This window comes from Colias eurytheme, chromosome 20, assembly GCF_061535395.1.
Source record: "Colias eurytheme isolate Ceu_HAF_F1 chromosome 20, ilColEury1 Martin Lab GWU primary, whole genome shotgun sequence".
Classification (NCBI taxonomy): Eukaryota; Metazoa; Arthropoda; class Insecta; order Lepidoptera; family Pieridae; genus Colias; species Colias eurytheme.
This window is the reverse complement of record NC_142999.1, coordinates 4,200,700-4,217,081: the sequence shown is the minus strand read 5'-3', so window position 1 is coordinate 4,217,081 and position 16,382 is coordinate 4,200,700. Positions and strand designations below refer to the sequence as shown.

The 16,382-nt window shown below is 31.1% G+C and overlaps 3 protein-coding genes across 3 annotated transcripts in view; 2 read left to right on the top strand and 1 right to left on the bottom strand.

Annotated features, from left to right (window-relative positions):
- Positions 1-1,519, top strand: part of cic (Putative transcription factor capicua) — a 37,562-nt gene extending 36,043 nt beyond the window's left edge. The window contains exon 31 of the mRNA XM_090113977.1: positions 67-1,519. Within this exon, the coding sequence (XP_089970103.1) occupies positions 67-122 (56 nt within the window). The 3' untranslated portion in view covers positions 123-1,519. The remainder of the gene's footprint in view (positions 1-66) is intronic.
- Positions 1,520-4,618: 3,099 nt separating this feature from the next.
- LOC149899578 (distal membrane arm assembly component 2) lies at positions 4,619-5,793 on the bottom strand. The gene is made up of 2 exons (XM_090113976.1): positions 5,279-5,793; positions 4,619-5,195 (listed from the first exon to the last, which is right to left on the bottom strand). Exons 1-2 carry the CDS (start codon positions 5,683-5,685, stop codon positions 4,751-4,753), a joined length of 852 nt encoding a protein of 283 aa, XP_089970102.1. The 5' UTR covers positions 5,686-5,793; the 3' UTR covers positions 4,619-4,750.
- Positions 5,794-6,631: 838 nt separating this feature from the next.
- LOC149899577 (spondin-2-like) lies at positions 6,632-13,554 on the top strand. Its single transcript, XM_090113841.1, has 10 exons — positions 6,632-6,781; positions 7,392-7,579; positions 7,921-8,135; positions 8,491-8,688; positions 9,694-9,900; positions 11,159-11,419; positions 11,822-11,999; positions 12,253-12,304; positions 12,738-12,903; positions 13,294-13,554. Coding segments are annotated over exons 1-10 (1,554 nt in total). The 5' UTR covers positions 6,632-6,779; the 3' UTR covers positions 13,381-13,554.
- Positions 13,555-16,382: the final 2,828 nt, after the last annotated feature.

Genomic DNA, 16,382 nt, shown 5'->3' with positions numbered 1-16,382 from the left:
TATTAATTAAAACAGCTACGGAATAAATACATTATTAAAATAATTCATAATGATATCCTTTTGCAGACATAAATTCGCCGTTAGTATCGGCGGCGTTGCAGCCAACATCCACGGCCAGTTAGCGATGCGGCTACACCCTCTCCATCGTGGTGCAGCAATGAAACAACAATACGTTATACATTGCTCACTAACTATACAAGAGGATACGGATACAAGGAATGTGCTAGTGTTGGGGCAGCAGTGTATGTGGGACAGTGAACGCGGTTGCCATGGTAACCGTTTGTTAGGTTGTGTTTTGTACTTGGATTGGATTGCTTGAAGTGGTTTTCGTGTTACGGTTGTCGATTATTGTTATGCCCTTCATTTGAGAGGATTATAATTAAATATCTGAATAGCTGGTTCATTTTGTTCACAAATCGTTCTGTGGAGTGACACTCAAATGTTTTACTTTTTCAGTCTTCATCTATCGAGATTTGTAGCATGCCCTTGTTGCATTTAACAAGCGATAAGTATGGCAATTGGTTATAATATAATTAGTGATAACCAAAAAAAGTTATTAGTAATAAGAAAAAATACAAAAAATAAATAAAAAATGTTATGTGCGTGAGTGTTATGGGACGCGGGTGTAACTAATTATGATAAATATTATCTATTCACAGTTTTAATATATGCACTTATATATCGCAATAGTAGACTTCAAATCTGTAGACAATTTCCTTTTTCAATAACGCGTGTAAATGAAGCTTTTGTCGTGCTGTCTCGCTCTAACTTACAACTTCGAATGGGTAAGAGGGAGATAGCATGATGTTACGATTCTTATTGTTCTGTGTTCATCAAAATTATTCGAAATTTAAAAATAAGCTAAGTAAATAGTTTCGTAAGATTGGTTATCAGTATATTTAAAATTACGCTACGAAAATTCTATTTTTCATACTCCATATCCACTTATTCATGGTTAAATATCATTTTTAGTTATCATATACTCAAACGTGCACGATCTCAATGTTTATTGTATTTTGTTGGATATATTATTATGTAGGATATTATATTTGTATTATCGAATGTATGTATCATATTACGTACTCATTAAAGTTAAGTTCAAGTATGGGAAGGTGGGGATTCACCAATGTGGGGTACATACTAAATCGACCAATTATTGTTGTATAAATTATTTCATCTTTAAACTTTTTTTTTGCCAGTGCAATTTTATACATAAACATTTTTTTATAATTTTTTATGTCGTTGGTGTAACATTCTATATTTGAATAGGGCAAATCAATTGGTTGTTTGATAAAAGCCCCACATTGGTGGATAACTTGTGACGTTTGGCTCTATATCAAAATTAATGGAGTCTATTTGCATTTAGAGTACCAAATGTTGATGCAATACGGACTGTGTATATCGGCTCCTTGGTATAAGTTATACTTAATTGATAGCGGTATTATCAGTATCACGACGGATTTTAATTGGTTCCTTAGTTTCATTTTAAATTTTTTATATAGATTTACTGATTTTTTCAGTTCAATTCGCAAAAAACTGATCATAACGCTATCAATAGGGGCCATTTTTGGTGCAAAAATTAATCGTTTAGGTCTTTATCATTTTCTATTTTATGTTGTGATGTTCGTCTTCCACGCGTTTGAATTTTTTTTTTCATTTTATAAAATGAATATCTACTTATTTAAATGTCTAATTATGTACAGTGATTTGTGTTAAGATGATAGTGGTTTGATTCGATGCCATGTTTATGTGTAAGTTACGTTTAAGGAACTTTTGTCTATGGCGGGTGCGCATACATTTATAATCATTTCGGCGAACTGCGCAATTTATGCCGTTGTTTAGCAATACTTCTGCGCCTTCACTTTTTATATTTCATATAACTTACGCAACAAATTTAGCAACTTGTTTGTATAAAAGCGTTGTGATATGGTTCATTGCAATAAGTCCCACTTTTGATGTGAGATTTAATTTTATAATTTGCAACATGTGTTAGTGTGAACCCGCCCTTACGATAAGTTGTAGCAGTCTTACCTTTATCGAAATTTTACAGAATCAGCTCAAATCATTAAAAACACTAGATAAATTAATATTTATACATTAACAATCTCACTGTAAATATTAGATTATATTCTTATCTAGCTGTAAGTGTTCCTGGCTCTCAAAGTAATTAGGATTTTTATTTAGAATGCTAATTTTAGATGAGATATATTATTTATACTCGGTAAAATTTCGGCCAATACAAATGTTTATATTATGTATATCAAAATTGTATTTTTAAATGATCTCTTTCGAGTTAGATAATTGCTTTAGGAGTCCGGAAGTGAAGAGAATTTATTAAATATATAACGTAAGAGAATATTTTCGCACTGTTAAATCTTATCTTTATATAAATGTATGTACTAGTATGTAACCTCATTCCGAATGTTAACGACCGTCAAATCGATAAACGACATAGTTAAACTATCTTACTAATTTTGGACAGGAAAGGCGTGGAGTGGTTGTTGTTACGTATATATTATCTTAGACATCAATATAATATGAAAACCGGTCAAGTGCAATGGAACTCACGCATCGAGGTTTTTTTTTAATTTCCTTTCGAAATTTCGCTCAAAGTTTGCAAGCTAAAAGAACCTTTTTAATTATAAACGCGAAGAAGTTATAGACTTTACAATCGATAGAAACGCGATTCATTTAATATATTATTTTCCAAAACCAAAATCTCGTCATAGTCGCCATTAGAAAATAAAGGATATAACATGATAAATGTTTTTTTTTTATTCGAAATGACTGGCACTTTCAAATGTATTCTTCAAATTCATCAATACATTTGATAATTATTTTTAAATTATTTTATTACAAATCACAGATATCTTGCAAAAACGGGCTAAACAGCGATATGGTAAATTATAAAAATACCCTCAATTGTGATCGATATTATAAAGAAAACGTGTCGGTTCGATAAAATATAGTAAAAAATCTGGCCTAATTGCGTAGTATTGTGTTAGGGAATGTAAGGTAGTTTAACTCTCACAGCGAAATCGTACGAAATATATATAAATGAGAACATTATATTATAGTCAATTCATAATTATTGACATATACAATGTCATGTAAACACTTGTTACCATATTTACAGATTCCCTTGAGCTCTAAAGATGTTGTGTGACTGAGTGTAGAAGGAATATATAAATATGATTATTTTATAGATTTATAGCCAGAACGAAATATTCTGGCTTTTTCTTGCCATGTGAAAATGGTAACATCCGGTTTTAAAATAATTTTACTTAATTTTTAATTTCATTAATTCGATTAACTCCTATTCGATTTCCTCACATTAATTCCTTCTTAAAGTTTATAACTAATAGATCAATTCACTTTCATAATTAGATAATAATCTTATATAAGTGAATATAAGCCTCATCAATTTTATGAAAAACAATGAAAAAGATTGTCATTATTATTTATCGTTTTGAGTTATACATTTTTGTAGAATTGACTTTTTTAGCGCAAGTCATTTGCTTGTGGAAATAAATTTATTTTAACGTAAAATTCATGAGGTTCATAAGCACTTAAAATAAATAGACTAATCAGTACTATATTTTAAATAGAAAATTTTGAATGTTGTGATTATTCCCGTCTACATAATTCAACCATTTCACTACAATGTCTTTCTGTTTATCAAAATAAATATGTATTATCGTTTAATTTTAACGCACTAAATTTGCAATTCATTGTATTACTGTTAAATACATAATTTAAAGATCTTGTCAGGCATTCAAAATTTAAGATAGATAAATATCCATTGTATATAATATAGCTGTGATGACCTAAATATAAAAGAGCTTTGAAAAAATATTCCAGTAACAAGAAAAGGTTGTTATTCATTTTGATATATTGGTAATGACAAGGTCTTTGTTCACACTTTGAGGGTTTGTATTAATGTTTCAATTTGCTTTAAAATAAATGTCCAAATATTGTGTTTGTCCTTCGGTGTGCTGATGATTTTTGAATGGATGGTTTGTGTTAGTGTAATAACAAATATGAAAATCAACGCTGCGTATTACTAGTGCCTTATTGACTCTCAGATCTTAGTATAGTGTACAAAAGCAGTCGCGCCTCAAATACCTAGGCTTTGTCAGTCAATAACCCATGTAATAAGCAGTTTATTTAGACTGAATAACTTTGTTGCATATAACAAGTTGTAATGTTATATTTTAAGAGATGTTAGGTATAATTTCAAAAACGACATTTTAAATGAAGCATTTCATATTCGTTATTTATTTCTTCTAAATAAGGTATTAGTCTAATTGTTTAGTCAAAACGGCGTACTTTGTAAATAACTCGTTTAGAATGGTTTATTTAGACTTAAGTGTTCAATTTAATGTAAAATAGATTGAATTAGACAAAATGACCTTTAAATCTGAAACGGATGTCACATTGTAGTGAAGTTTTTTAATGAATCCAATTTATGGACCAATATAATATTCTTTGTAATGGAAAAGAGAATGTTACATGCAGATATATAGACAAAACAGTTACTGCGGACACACTGTTCAAGCATATTGGATCATTGTACGAACTTATGTTTAAACATAAAACCTCAAAAACGTTTCTGTGTTTTATTTTATTTCTCCATCCTATTAAATACAAATTTGTACACACATTCAATTGTCATATTTAAAGAGGCTACTTAACTAAACCATAACTATTCAACAATAAAAGTATATATTTTATATACAAATGGTGCTATTTAAAGTTGTTTTGACATTTGAGCTTCAACAGTTTTAATTAATAAATCAGGTTTTTCCTCTTCAAGTGTTGAAAGACCAGCTTGGAGTGCTGCATCGTCACCAGGATCAGTGAGAACCAAAAATTTTAATGCTGTCATTCTTGCTAGAGCTAAAATTGAGCCCACACAAATATTGCACCCAGAAATGTCTAAATATTCTAGAGTATTTCCATTCTGGCCGGCTAATCTGTCCAAACACCACACATCTATATGTTTATTGCCTTTTAGAGACAACCATTTGAGGGAATTAAGGCCCGTCAAGTTCTGGATACCTTCATATCTAATACCGTTGTGGTGGAAATTGGTGCAGTCTACAGCCTCAACTAAGTAGCCATCCACAAAGCGGCTAGGTAGATCTAGTTTTGTTATGTCACCACCACCTATCCATTCCTTTGAACCCTTCAGCCTGAAAACATGAAGTATAAAATTAAAAATGAATGTACGACAAAACAAATAAATAGAAAAATTACGATATATCTTAAAACATACCTAACAGTTGCTTGTCGATATGTAAAGAAATGAACAGCACCCAGGTTAGGTCCCAAAGTTGTAACTCTTTCAGGCAAGTATTTTTGGTTCTGAATTTCTTGTATTTCTTTCATTTGTTTCCACCATTTCTTGACATCTTGAAATGTGAGATCTGGAATTCTTTGCATGGCGTTTAAAATACTCATGCTAGGACTATTTTCAACGAAAATGTTTAATTTACTTATCTGTTCACCTTCCCTCTTTATCCAGGGCTTGCGCCATTCAGTTTGTACCTGGCCATGCACTATATGTGGTTGAATGCCTGCTTCATGCTTCTCATAGATAGATTTTGTATTATCAGCCTCGCTATAGTGTCGTATTGAGTAAATAAAACGAAGTAGATTTTTATTCTTAATATTGAAAGCCATTTTAATGTTAAAAATTAATCTAGAAAATCATTGTTAAAATTCTTATAATTACTTCGAGGACAAAAATGAACGAAAATATGTTTTTGACTTGAAAAATGTGCATCTGACATCTGTAATCTGTTAACTGACATTTGACAAAATGCAAATAGGTATGACACTGACATGACGGGTCATTTTAATCAGATTCGTTCTGAAACTATAACTGATGTCTTTAAAAAAAAATTGTAGAGAAATGTTGGATGATAAAGGAAAAATACTAGTTACAATATTTTTAATTTTATTTAGGTTTGATAAAAATTAAACTGGAAAGAAGAAAGGAGCAACAATGAATAAGTGATAAACTTGAAATTCGAATGGCCCTATTAGAGAAGAAACTTATTCTATAAACTTGGACATCCAAGTTGAAATGGAATTTCATAAAAAAATTTAAACGGTTGCTTCAAGCACCATGTTTAACATTTTTCAGGGAAACACATACTTGTTTGCTCTTCCGACGGGTATTTTAACTGACTACCTACTCTGTCTTTACCGTTCTTTACACATATGAACAGTATTCAGATCTGCAATTTTTAGCACGATTAAAGACGATCACAATAAGCACAATACTCTAAAATATGTAATGACTAAAAATAACTTAATTAGGAATTATAATTGCCGTATTTAATTTGTAGCTTATCATTGCCATCCCTGTAGAACCAATGGCAATTATTAGCAAAGACCTAATAATTATTGCTCAATGTTTAAAAAGTCCTTTTTATAGAAGGCGTATGGTGTTATTAAGTAGGTGGAATAGTATATCATTATGTATATTTTATACTATCGTTTGTTTATGAACTTTCGTAAATGCTGATGAATGTGAAGAATCCCTAATTCTTTTTCATAGTTGCTTTTGGCAAGTTTCCAAAAGGACGCTTCGTTGGTTTATTTCAACCCAGAGCGTTCACAGTTGACGTCGCGATAACCAAATCAATTCCAATCAAGCTTTCCTCGTTCATTATTATTTAACAATATCTTTTAAGAATGCAAGCGTAGATTTAAGGCAGAGTTTATTTTATTTTTATAGTTTCTGTTTCAAAAGAGTTCAAGTCGTAACAATGTATGTATCTCTTCTATTTTATATTCAATTCTGCAACTAAGAGGAATGTTTAATGATATTCGCCTTGGTTTGTTTATGTGTCTAACAATTTCTACATGACTTCATTTCTAACCTATTAATTGAAACAATATGTATTATTTTAAAGTAAACATAAACAGAAGCACGTGTTTAACTCGTAGTATGCCAAATATTTACTGGCTTCGGACTGATTAGCATGAAACATACATGCCTATGTATAGGTAGAGTTTTGCCTTTCACGCATATTTTGGTGGAGTATTTATTATAGTAAATAAGTAGGTAACCATGGGATTTTTTCATGCAATTCTTAAAAAATAATCTATTTTGGAAGGTCGAGTTTTGTTGTTTGTCCTACTTTAATGATTTATTTATATCTAAAGGGATATATTTTTTGGATAGACGATACCTTATTTATGAAGGATTCGCTTAATTTAAAATATCAAGGTCGGAATATTGACAAAATCAATCATATCGTATAGGTACTCTATGAAATTTAGGCTTGCGTACGAATTAATCCTAAAAGTTTTTGTGTAGGATATAATATTAAATTATAAATACCATTTATTTTTATTTTAATCAACCTTATTTGCAGGTTATTAAAAATATCAGTACTATTACTATTAATAGTAAATACATGCACGGGACAGCAAGTAAAATGCGACCAAACTCCGCCACAAGCGACGGTGCGGACGCCGAGCGAAAATAAGGGCATTTACAGAATGAGCATCAGCACTAAGGGCAATGACACCAATATCTACCGTCCGGATCAGACTTATGTTTGTAAGACTTCTAATAATAATTTGAAAATGGTTAATTCTACGCTTAATTTTCTGCATGCAATTAAAAAATTAATTCAACGAAATCGTTTGTGTCTTATGACTATAAAAAATTAAATCAACGAACTGCTATTTCGAATTTTATACGCAATCGAAAATTTGCGTTAAAGAGTACCTATAGGCTACAAATACCTTGATAGTTTTTCTTACATTTGTGTATAAGATAGATTCACTAATACAAATTATCATGAACATTTTTAATAGTTAATTCGAAATTAGTAAAAAATATGCAACCGTTAAATTTCAAAATTTAATATACCTAACACAAATTGTACAAATTTGCAGTAAAACTTACAACAAATAATTCAACCCGACCATTCCGTTGGTTCATGATAACCGTGGAAGACCCTGAGGTCGACAACACAACATATGAGTTTGACCACAAGTCCATAGACGTAGGAAGCCTGAAGACTATAGACACGCACAAGCAGTCTAGATACAGTGAGCGGTGTTATAACTCTGTGGAAAATACTGATAACTCCGATAAGTATAAAGTTGAGGTAAGTGGTTGGTAAATTTTCAGGTATTGGTAATCTGACCTTGACCTAAAGTCGATTGATTTCCGATTAAAAAAATACCAGTTATGTTAAAATTTGCAGAACATAAGGACCATGAAATATATTTAGCAACAATTATTTTTGCCTTTATAGATAATATGGCTGATAATTTAATGTAGAGTTGTAGAATACATATTCTACTACTCTACATTTGATACATATTAAACATATTATAGGAATGTTTTCAATTTTTTATTTCGTTTGTTGATCAATACCTATTTCAAATAGAGATTGTGACATGTTCCTGAAAATGAAAACTATTGAAGTAAAGTTTGATCAAAAATTGTCTATATTTCAGGTCCATTGGGTATCTCCGAAACAAAATGAGCACAACCAGAAGGTCCGTCTGCGCGCGATGGTGGCTGAAAACGAAGAGGTCTGGCACACCGGAGAGAATCTCACCATCTTGCTGGAAAAAGATGATCGGAGACCTTTAGACAGCCCTCCGTACTCACCTGTAGATACTTGTAACCTTTGCAGTGAAGCTAGATATGAGGCAAGTATTTATTAGTATTTTTGTGTAGATATTAATTGTAATTTGAAAAGACAGAACAGAAACAGAAAAACAGAAGTTAGTAAGTTTAGTTATTAATAGGATGCAGGAAAATACCTGTTTTCGAAAAATCAGGAATGTAGAGCAGACATATGAAGGAGACATGATGTTATATTGGGGATATAGTATACTATTATCTATACTAATATTATAAAGCTGAAGAGTTTGTTCGTTTGTTTGTTTGTTTGAACGCGATAATCTTGGGAACTACTGGTCCGATTCGAAAAAAAGGCTATAGGCTATAATATCGTCGCTCAGGAGCGGAGCCATGCGGGTAAAACCGCGGAGCACAAAAGAGATAAAACCGTAGATACAATTATTTCGAATAAGAAGACTTACAGCTACTGCGTATCGATATAATATGTATAAATATATGCTCAAGCTATCTATAAACTGAGGATAATTCGCGTTTACAATGCTTTCAACCAGAAGAAGTAATTATAAGTTTAGGTAAGTTATTAAGCGCAGAACTGAAATCAGAGTTGTAACTTGTTACTTTATATAAAGCATTCACAAAACTGTAAACGAGGAACCGTATTAAGGATCTCGGAGATTTTAGTTTTATAATTGTATTTTATAACTTTAACGTGAACAATTTGTATCCGAAAATTATATTTGTATTCGAGTTTGGACTTTCCTAATCCTTTTAACTGAATAAATAGGCAATTGATTCATTAAGTGAGCAAATTTAGCGGTATTCTGTTAATACCAGGTAATGTTGGACGTATTCACAACCGATACAGTGTGAATATTAGTCCGACATTGTTTGTTCTATTCAATAAATTGAACTATAGTTTTTATTTATTAACAATCTACATTTTTAATCCACTTCTCCAAAATGACGAAAATTCTTAATCTGAATGAAAACTACATATTTATTGTTCTTAAAAGTGTATTAGTTTTAAGTGTAAGTTCGTACGAACATATCTTTTTTTTCTATATTTTCAGGTAATTTTCAAAGGTCGTTGGTCAAGAATGACGCATCCTCGCTACTACCCCAGCAGACCTGATGACAACGGCTTCAGCCACATGGTTGGAGCTTCACATTCGTACTCCTATATATTGTGGCAGCCTGGTGATAAAGCCAGCCCTGGTCTGAAGAAACTTGCTGAAGAGGCTGATATCAGCGTCGTTGAGAGGGAAATTATTGATGCTGTGAGTATTCTAGTAGAAATATAATATAAATATCTAAAGATTATTAAGTCACTGTATCTCTGTTTAACATCAACATTTTTTTAAAGATTTTGTGTTACATTTTTGTCATTAAAGTCGTTATTAAAATGTCGTAAGTTAATATAAAAATTAAAAGGTTATAAAGAATGCTACTCATAATGGGTATTTATATTTCAATTCTATTTTTTCAATTAATTTTAAACGAATAAATTATATATAATGTGTGAAATGTACCAAGAAGGGTTTTCATGTAGTGATTCAAAATAAAATTTATGAATGGAAATATTAATTGAAAATACCCGAAAGGAAAGCCTTGATGAAAATTTCCGTGCAAAATGTAATTTTGAAATATGTGCTAAATTCCCCGAATGGAGTTTACAGCATATTACGTTTGATATAACGCTTAAAATATAGGTTATATTTACAAGTAAACAATTTTCGAATCCCATTTTCTATATTTATTAAGTAGTTTGTTTATTTTCATTAGTTTGTAGAGGTTATATCGAATGTATTTGTTGAAATATATATTTACTTATTCTTTCAACTTCTAGAATTCCAAATAGCTATTATCGCAATTCATATTATGTATAATTAATATCTATATGATCTACTACAGATTAAATAGGCCAACGATTATAATAAATCAAAACAGCAGGTACATACCGAGATATAAAAAAATCTGTTCTGATAAAATATAATGAGATAGGCGGGAAGTATTTACAGAATGAAAAATATGTCAATGGCCGATGGCGTGATAGCGGAAAATGCAAGTGAAAGTGTTGCTAGAACCATGCCTAGTTTACAATTTGCACCATTCTCAACTAACGTAATAAAACCATTCCCTTGATTCTTAATTGCTGTGTTGTTCGTAATTTTTTTTAATACATTACACAAAAAAGAGGACCCCAGACTCCTATATAGCTTTCGCTGTGTAACATTATTACACAAGTATATTTTCCTTATCTATCAATTTATATACATATTAACATATATCAGAACATTATTATCTAACAATTTCAACATACTCAGACATATTTCGTAAAGAAACACATAGTTCTTTCCGTGTTAATTTTTAGCGAATTGCTAAAAAACAATTAAACAAATATTCGTTAACCCTTTATTCGATATTGCTGTTTTTGTGACATCTATATTTACGTAATCATTCAATAAAGTCGATGTCCTAGCTACCTAACCATTCATTTCCTCCACAACTATGTACCTACCTGTTTTGCAATTCCAGATGTCTCCCCAAAACGGTACCCGCACCCTAATCCGGGGTAAACGTCGCTACCACCCTTACATGTGGGAGCCATCCCACTCCCTCTTCCGTGTGGACAAGGTGCACCACTTGTTCTCAGTGCTGGTGGCGATGAAGCCGTCCCCAGACTGGTTCCTGGGGGCCACCAGGTTCGAGCTGTGTACTGATGTGGGGTGGTTGGAAACGTCCGAAATACCATTGTATCCGTGGGACGCGGGGACGGTTGATGGGATCTCGTATGAGGTGGGTTTTGGTATTTTAGATAAGATTCGGTATTGAAGTTGTTTTTTCTTTGTAATGTACTTTTTGAAACATTATGCTCTTGTTATGTAGGTAGTACAAATGGGAAAATAAATAAATAATTAACTTATGATTAACCTAATGGCTATTAAACATACTTAACTATACCTATATACTTACTTTTTAAAAATTGCTATGTAATTTATAAATGTGTTCAAGGAGTTGTAAATTAAAAAAACTGTATTTTATGAAAACTTTGGTACAGCATCTCTGCCAGGGACATACTTTTCACCGAAGCTTATCTTACAGAAGGGCCCAGTGAAAATAAACTAATAGAAATATTAATTCTACATACCTACATATAGTGGTATTTTTTTATATATTGAGTTGTTTTTCCTTTTCCAGTCGCCCCCGTCAGTTACCCTCCCCGTGGATGCAGTGGATCGTGTAGCAGTAGGCTCTTTCAACAAAGAGTCGCCATTTTACCAAATGAATCTTAACGAACTAAAGCCTTTCGCATTTTTGCAAGTGAGGCGCCTTGATGTGTATCCGCTGGTCGATGAAGATTGTAATGAAGAACAAGGTAAAGCTAAAAATATAATTAAAATAATATGAAAATAAATAAAATTTTGCTTCTAAAGCCATATATTATTAATTCAAATCGTTATGCTTGTAGCTCGAGTGGCGTAATGTGTTTGATTTTAAATACTCATAAGTAATTAAAATTAACAGTAATTGTTTAAATGCCTATGTATTGTTGTAATTTGTGTTGTATTTCCTAGAAAAAATGAACCCACATCGTAAAAATATTAACGATTTCATTGTTATTTATTTAGAATCCGAAGCTGAAGATGAAAAAAAAGCGGTTGAAGAGAAAGACGATGAAGAGTAAGTATTTCAGTAGAAATATAAGGAAATCAGTGTCTTATAATAAATATTCCAAATATGTTTACAAACAAGTCTTACGTATAATTTATTATAATAATAGAAACACACAATTCACTTTATATTTTTATTACAATAAACTACGACCGGTTTCGAAACATCGACGTCAGGTCCATCAAGAGGTAACAAATACAAAGTAGGTATAAAGAATAATTCATTTTTTAAATATACAAACCACTCACTTATAATAAATCTATCATAACTAAATAAATATTATAAGTCTATTTGTGAAAAGCCCAAAAACTACTGCAGTTGAGTACCTACCTAATAATTTGTTAAGTTTTAGACAAAGCGGGCAAAGCGGTAGGAAGCTAGTTATAAATAATGCATTTGTCTTGTTTTCAAATTAATTTTGTATTTTAATGTATAATCGCAGGGAAGACGAAGAACCAAAAACATTAGAATCAAGACAAGGGCCCCAAGACTGTATTTTGGGGCCATGGGGCGAATGGGCTGAATGCGTCCCCGATTCAGGCGCGTGTGGCCTTGGGACGCAGATACGGTCGAGGGAAAAACTGAAGTTGTATTATGAAAGTTATCAAGTAAGTTTTATGGTGTAAAATGTAAAATAATGAATAATTATGTATTTTTAAAATGATTATGTATTTTGATTACGACTTTTTAATAATATTATTATTTAAAAGTCGTAATATACTGTTCATATTACCTGAAGGAATACCTAATTCTAATTATGCAGGTTTATTCAAACTTCAAAGATTGATATAAATGAACATTTAAAAAGTTTTTAATGCATATCTTCTTTGGGTTTAGCGTGTAGGTAGGTACAAAGCAAAAACAGTCATTCTAATAATTTTTAAATGCAAAAATTGCTTTTTCATCACTTGTTATTTAATCAGGTTATAAAAACCTTACCAAAAACATGCTAAGTGCTTACTTACTTTAATTACTTATGTTTATTTTTTTCTTTTTAGGTAGATGACAACGAACAACATTTTGGTTCATGTCAGCAAAATTTGGAGGGCTCTGTGCAATCTCGACAGTGTTTTGTTAATTGTTAAATTTTCAGGAAAATTAAAAAACAATCTACTCATATTTTGTAACATTTTTTCTGGTATTCTTTAAGTATAATTTAAACAGAAATTTTGAATGCGTGCCTTTTTGCAATATAAATAAATAAATATACTTGTACAGAGCTTTTTACTCGAGCTTTTTATAAGAATTTACATAATGTTTAGAATATTGTATTATAATGTAATTTATATACTGTTGAAGTTTTTATTATTGTAGGTACCTACATGATTTAAATTGTTTGTCGCTAGAAATAAATATATTTATGATTCATTGTCATTTTTATTTCACGCCAATTTATCGCTCGGTATAGAAAGTTTATTCTTAGTTCATACCTACGTTGTTCATACCTAAAATTTTTGAGACTAATAACTGAAATACCTTCAAATACATTCTAGTTTTCCCTTTTAATTACCTATATTATATTATAATATAGCACTAAGTTTTAATACACGCAAAAAGTTGCAATACTTTCAATTCGATAAAAATATCTCACAAGGAAACAATCCATTGCTGGTGTAATGAAATCTCATTACATTGTAATAATGGAAAGTGGCGGGAAGGTAAATCTGACGTTGTACGGAATGCATCCGGACAGATACCGTTAATCTTATACATTTGTGTGGCACTAGCTAAGGATTCTACCTGATATAATGCTATTTTTTTCTTTTATTTTAGTAAGGGTTAGAGGTTTTAGTAAGTAGTTGTAGTGTTTGAAATGATGCTTCTCGTATTAAAACTCGTAGATGCTGTGTTTTACTGTAGGTATTAAATTAGAGTATTTAACGAGTATTTATAATAGTTAGTGCAGTAAATGTCCTTGAACTAACTTCATTAATTTAACTTTTTAGGTGCAATGTTTTTGAATTTGTGCGTCCATCGACTTTTCAAATAAAGCTCAACTAGACACGCATTTATTTGTTTATCAAAGCCATTAAGATCCCAAAGCAATTAAGTTTTATTTTATATTATTTCGGTTCTATTTGAGACAGACTTAATGCCAAGATTAAGTAGAGAATATGGTCTCTAATTGGTACGTTAATTTGATTGTCTGTGGCAACTCGGGTACGAAGTAATAACTTAAAGAGTCTTAATGTGATATACACGGTCCTAATGAGGCTGTGTAAGATTAAATTTCATTCGACGACTTAAGCGATTAACGTATAATTTTGAAATGTAGGTATTTAGTGAGATTATAATTTCAACTCAGTCATTTACGAATGCAATTATTTATTAATACATACCTAATAATATATGAGGGTGAAGTTATGGGGTACGAGAGATGAATTTAATATCTATTTCTCTGCCTTCAGTATGCGAGCTGTCAGCTTTCTGTTATTTTTCTTCTAATTATTATCTCTACTGGCGAATTCAGGACTTTTTCTTTGTAGCGGAAATGGAATCAACTTCCATTTCCGCTACAAAGAAAAAGTCCTGAATTCGCCAGTAGAGATAATAATTAGAAGTGAATGACTCAAGTCATTGAATATTACATTACGTACTTGTGAAATACGGATAAAAATATGTTTTTGTTGTAGATACATTATTTTTCATTCTCATTAGGTATAAGAATCAATTAATTGGTTTGAATGTAATATACATTATGCAAATAGTTGAAGTTTTTTTCTTACTATACATACAAATAAAAAGGCGAAAAACAGTGCGTTTGTTCGAACAAATTTAAACATAGAGTCATTAGTCGCTTGGCATTTTGGGGTCCCAATGTTAATTAGGCGTTGGTCAAAGATTTATCTATTGCCAAGAGACCTGTGAAGTAATTCAAGTACGAAATTGAGTTTAATTATTTACTTAAAATAAATGTGAAAGTAAATATCTGTCTGTTCGATTTTTTTAATAATTCATAAACTAACTTTACTCCACCCGTTTAAAAATAACTCCATATAGGTTGAAATAATCTGAGATGAAAATATAATGTTAACAAATATGCCATAACAGTGATTCAGTATACCTACAGCATGACTTTGACATAAGGAAAAACATCACTTCCACTTACCGAATTTTCTCGGCGATATACTTAACTATTACAGAAGCAAAGCAGTTCACAACAATTGCCCCACCATTACGAAGGTATAAAAAAGTTTTTGATGTGTTCCATTTTGTCGGCAAACTCATATAAGCGCATATAATGTGTTCTTACAACATATTTTAGTGGGTCATAACATTCAGTCTTGGAAGTCGGCCAAAATGGATGCCCTTCTTACTTCCGTCTCATTAATCATAATTCAATGATTGTCCATTTTCGGAAATCTATTTCATTGATTTATGAAGGGGAATGAGCTTCGCTTATTAATTTTTTATTGCATGTATAAGCATTCAATTTTATTGTTTATAGTTTCTGGATTGTGAGTTGTGACGCAGCGAAACGTTTAATAATCTAAGGTTATAATAAAGCTAACATAGCTGATTCCTTAGTCTTTTCTAATGGTCTAAGATCCGAATATAGGTCGACCTGCACCGGCGTGATAATAGAATGAGACCTATTTTATAATACCTAAATGTAGTCTATTAAAAAACCTATTAAAGATGGGTTGACTGAAAAAATCCTGGACAGGAAGGATATTTTTAGTTAATTATTAAAAAAATCTTTTTATTTTTTTAATTATGCAGTGTTGAGACAATAAACAATTTTGTTATAAAACAGCGCTCATGTTGATATATTTTTTTTCTATCATCCCATCAAGTGAAAGTAACTGGTACGGACATGCCTGTTTATACCTGCCAACCTAGCAGTTTGTCCAGGTAAATATTAGAAAACCCTATGACTGCACATTCTGTAGGTTTCATACTTCAAGTCTATTATAGTAGTCTATCAAAGTACTGCAATTAATTAAAAAAAATATTTTTTAAAAATTAATTAAAATGTCCTGTCCAGGATTTTTTCAGTCAACCCATCTTTAATAGATTTTTTAATAGACTACATTTATTATTTAAATTGGTCTCATTCTATTATCACGCCAGTGCAGGTCGACCT

Bases quoted from the DNA above. Each gene is read 5' to 3' on its own strand.
- LOC149899578 (XM_090113976.1), bottom strand. From the start codon at position 5,685: ATGGCTTTCAATATTAAGAATAAAAATCTACTTCGTTTTATTTACTCA. The intron at 5,196-5,278 runs GTATGTTTTAAG...TCATGTTTTCAG, and splicing joins TATCGACAAGCAACTGTTAG to GCTGAAGGGTTCAAAGGAAT.
- LOC149899577 (XM_090113841.1), top strand. The intron at 8,136-8,490 runs GTAAGTGGTTGG...TCTATATTTCAG, and splicing joins CCGATAAGTATAAAGTTGAG to GTCCATTGGGTATCTCCGAA. The intron at 8,689-9,693 runs GCAAGTATTTAT...CTATATTTTCAG, and splicing joins GCAGTGAAGCTAGATATGAG to GTAATTTTCAAAGGTCGTTG.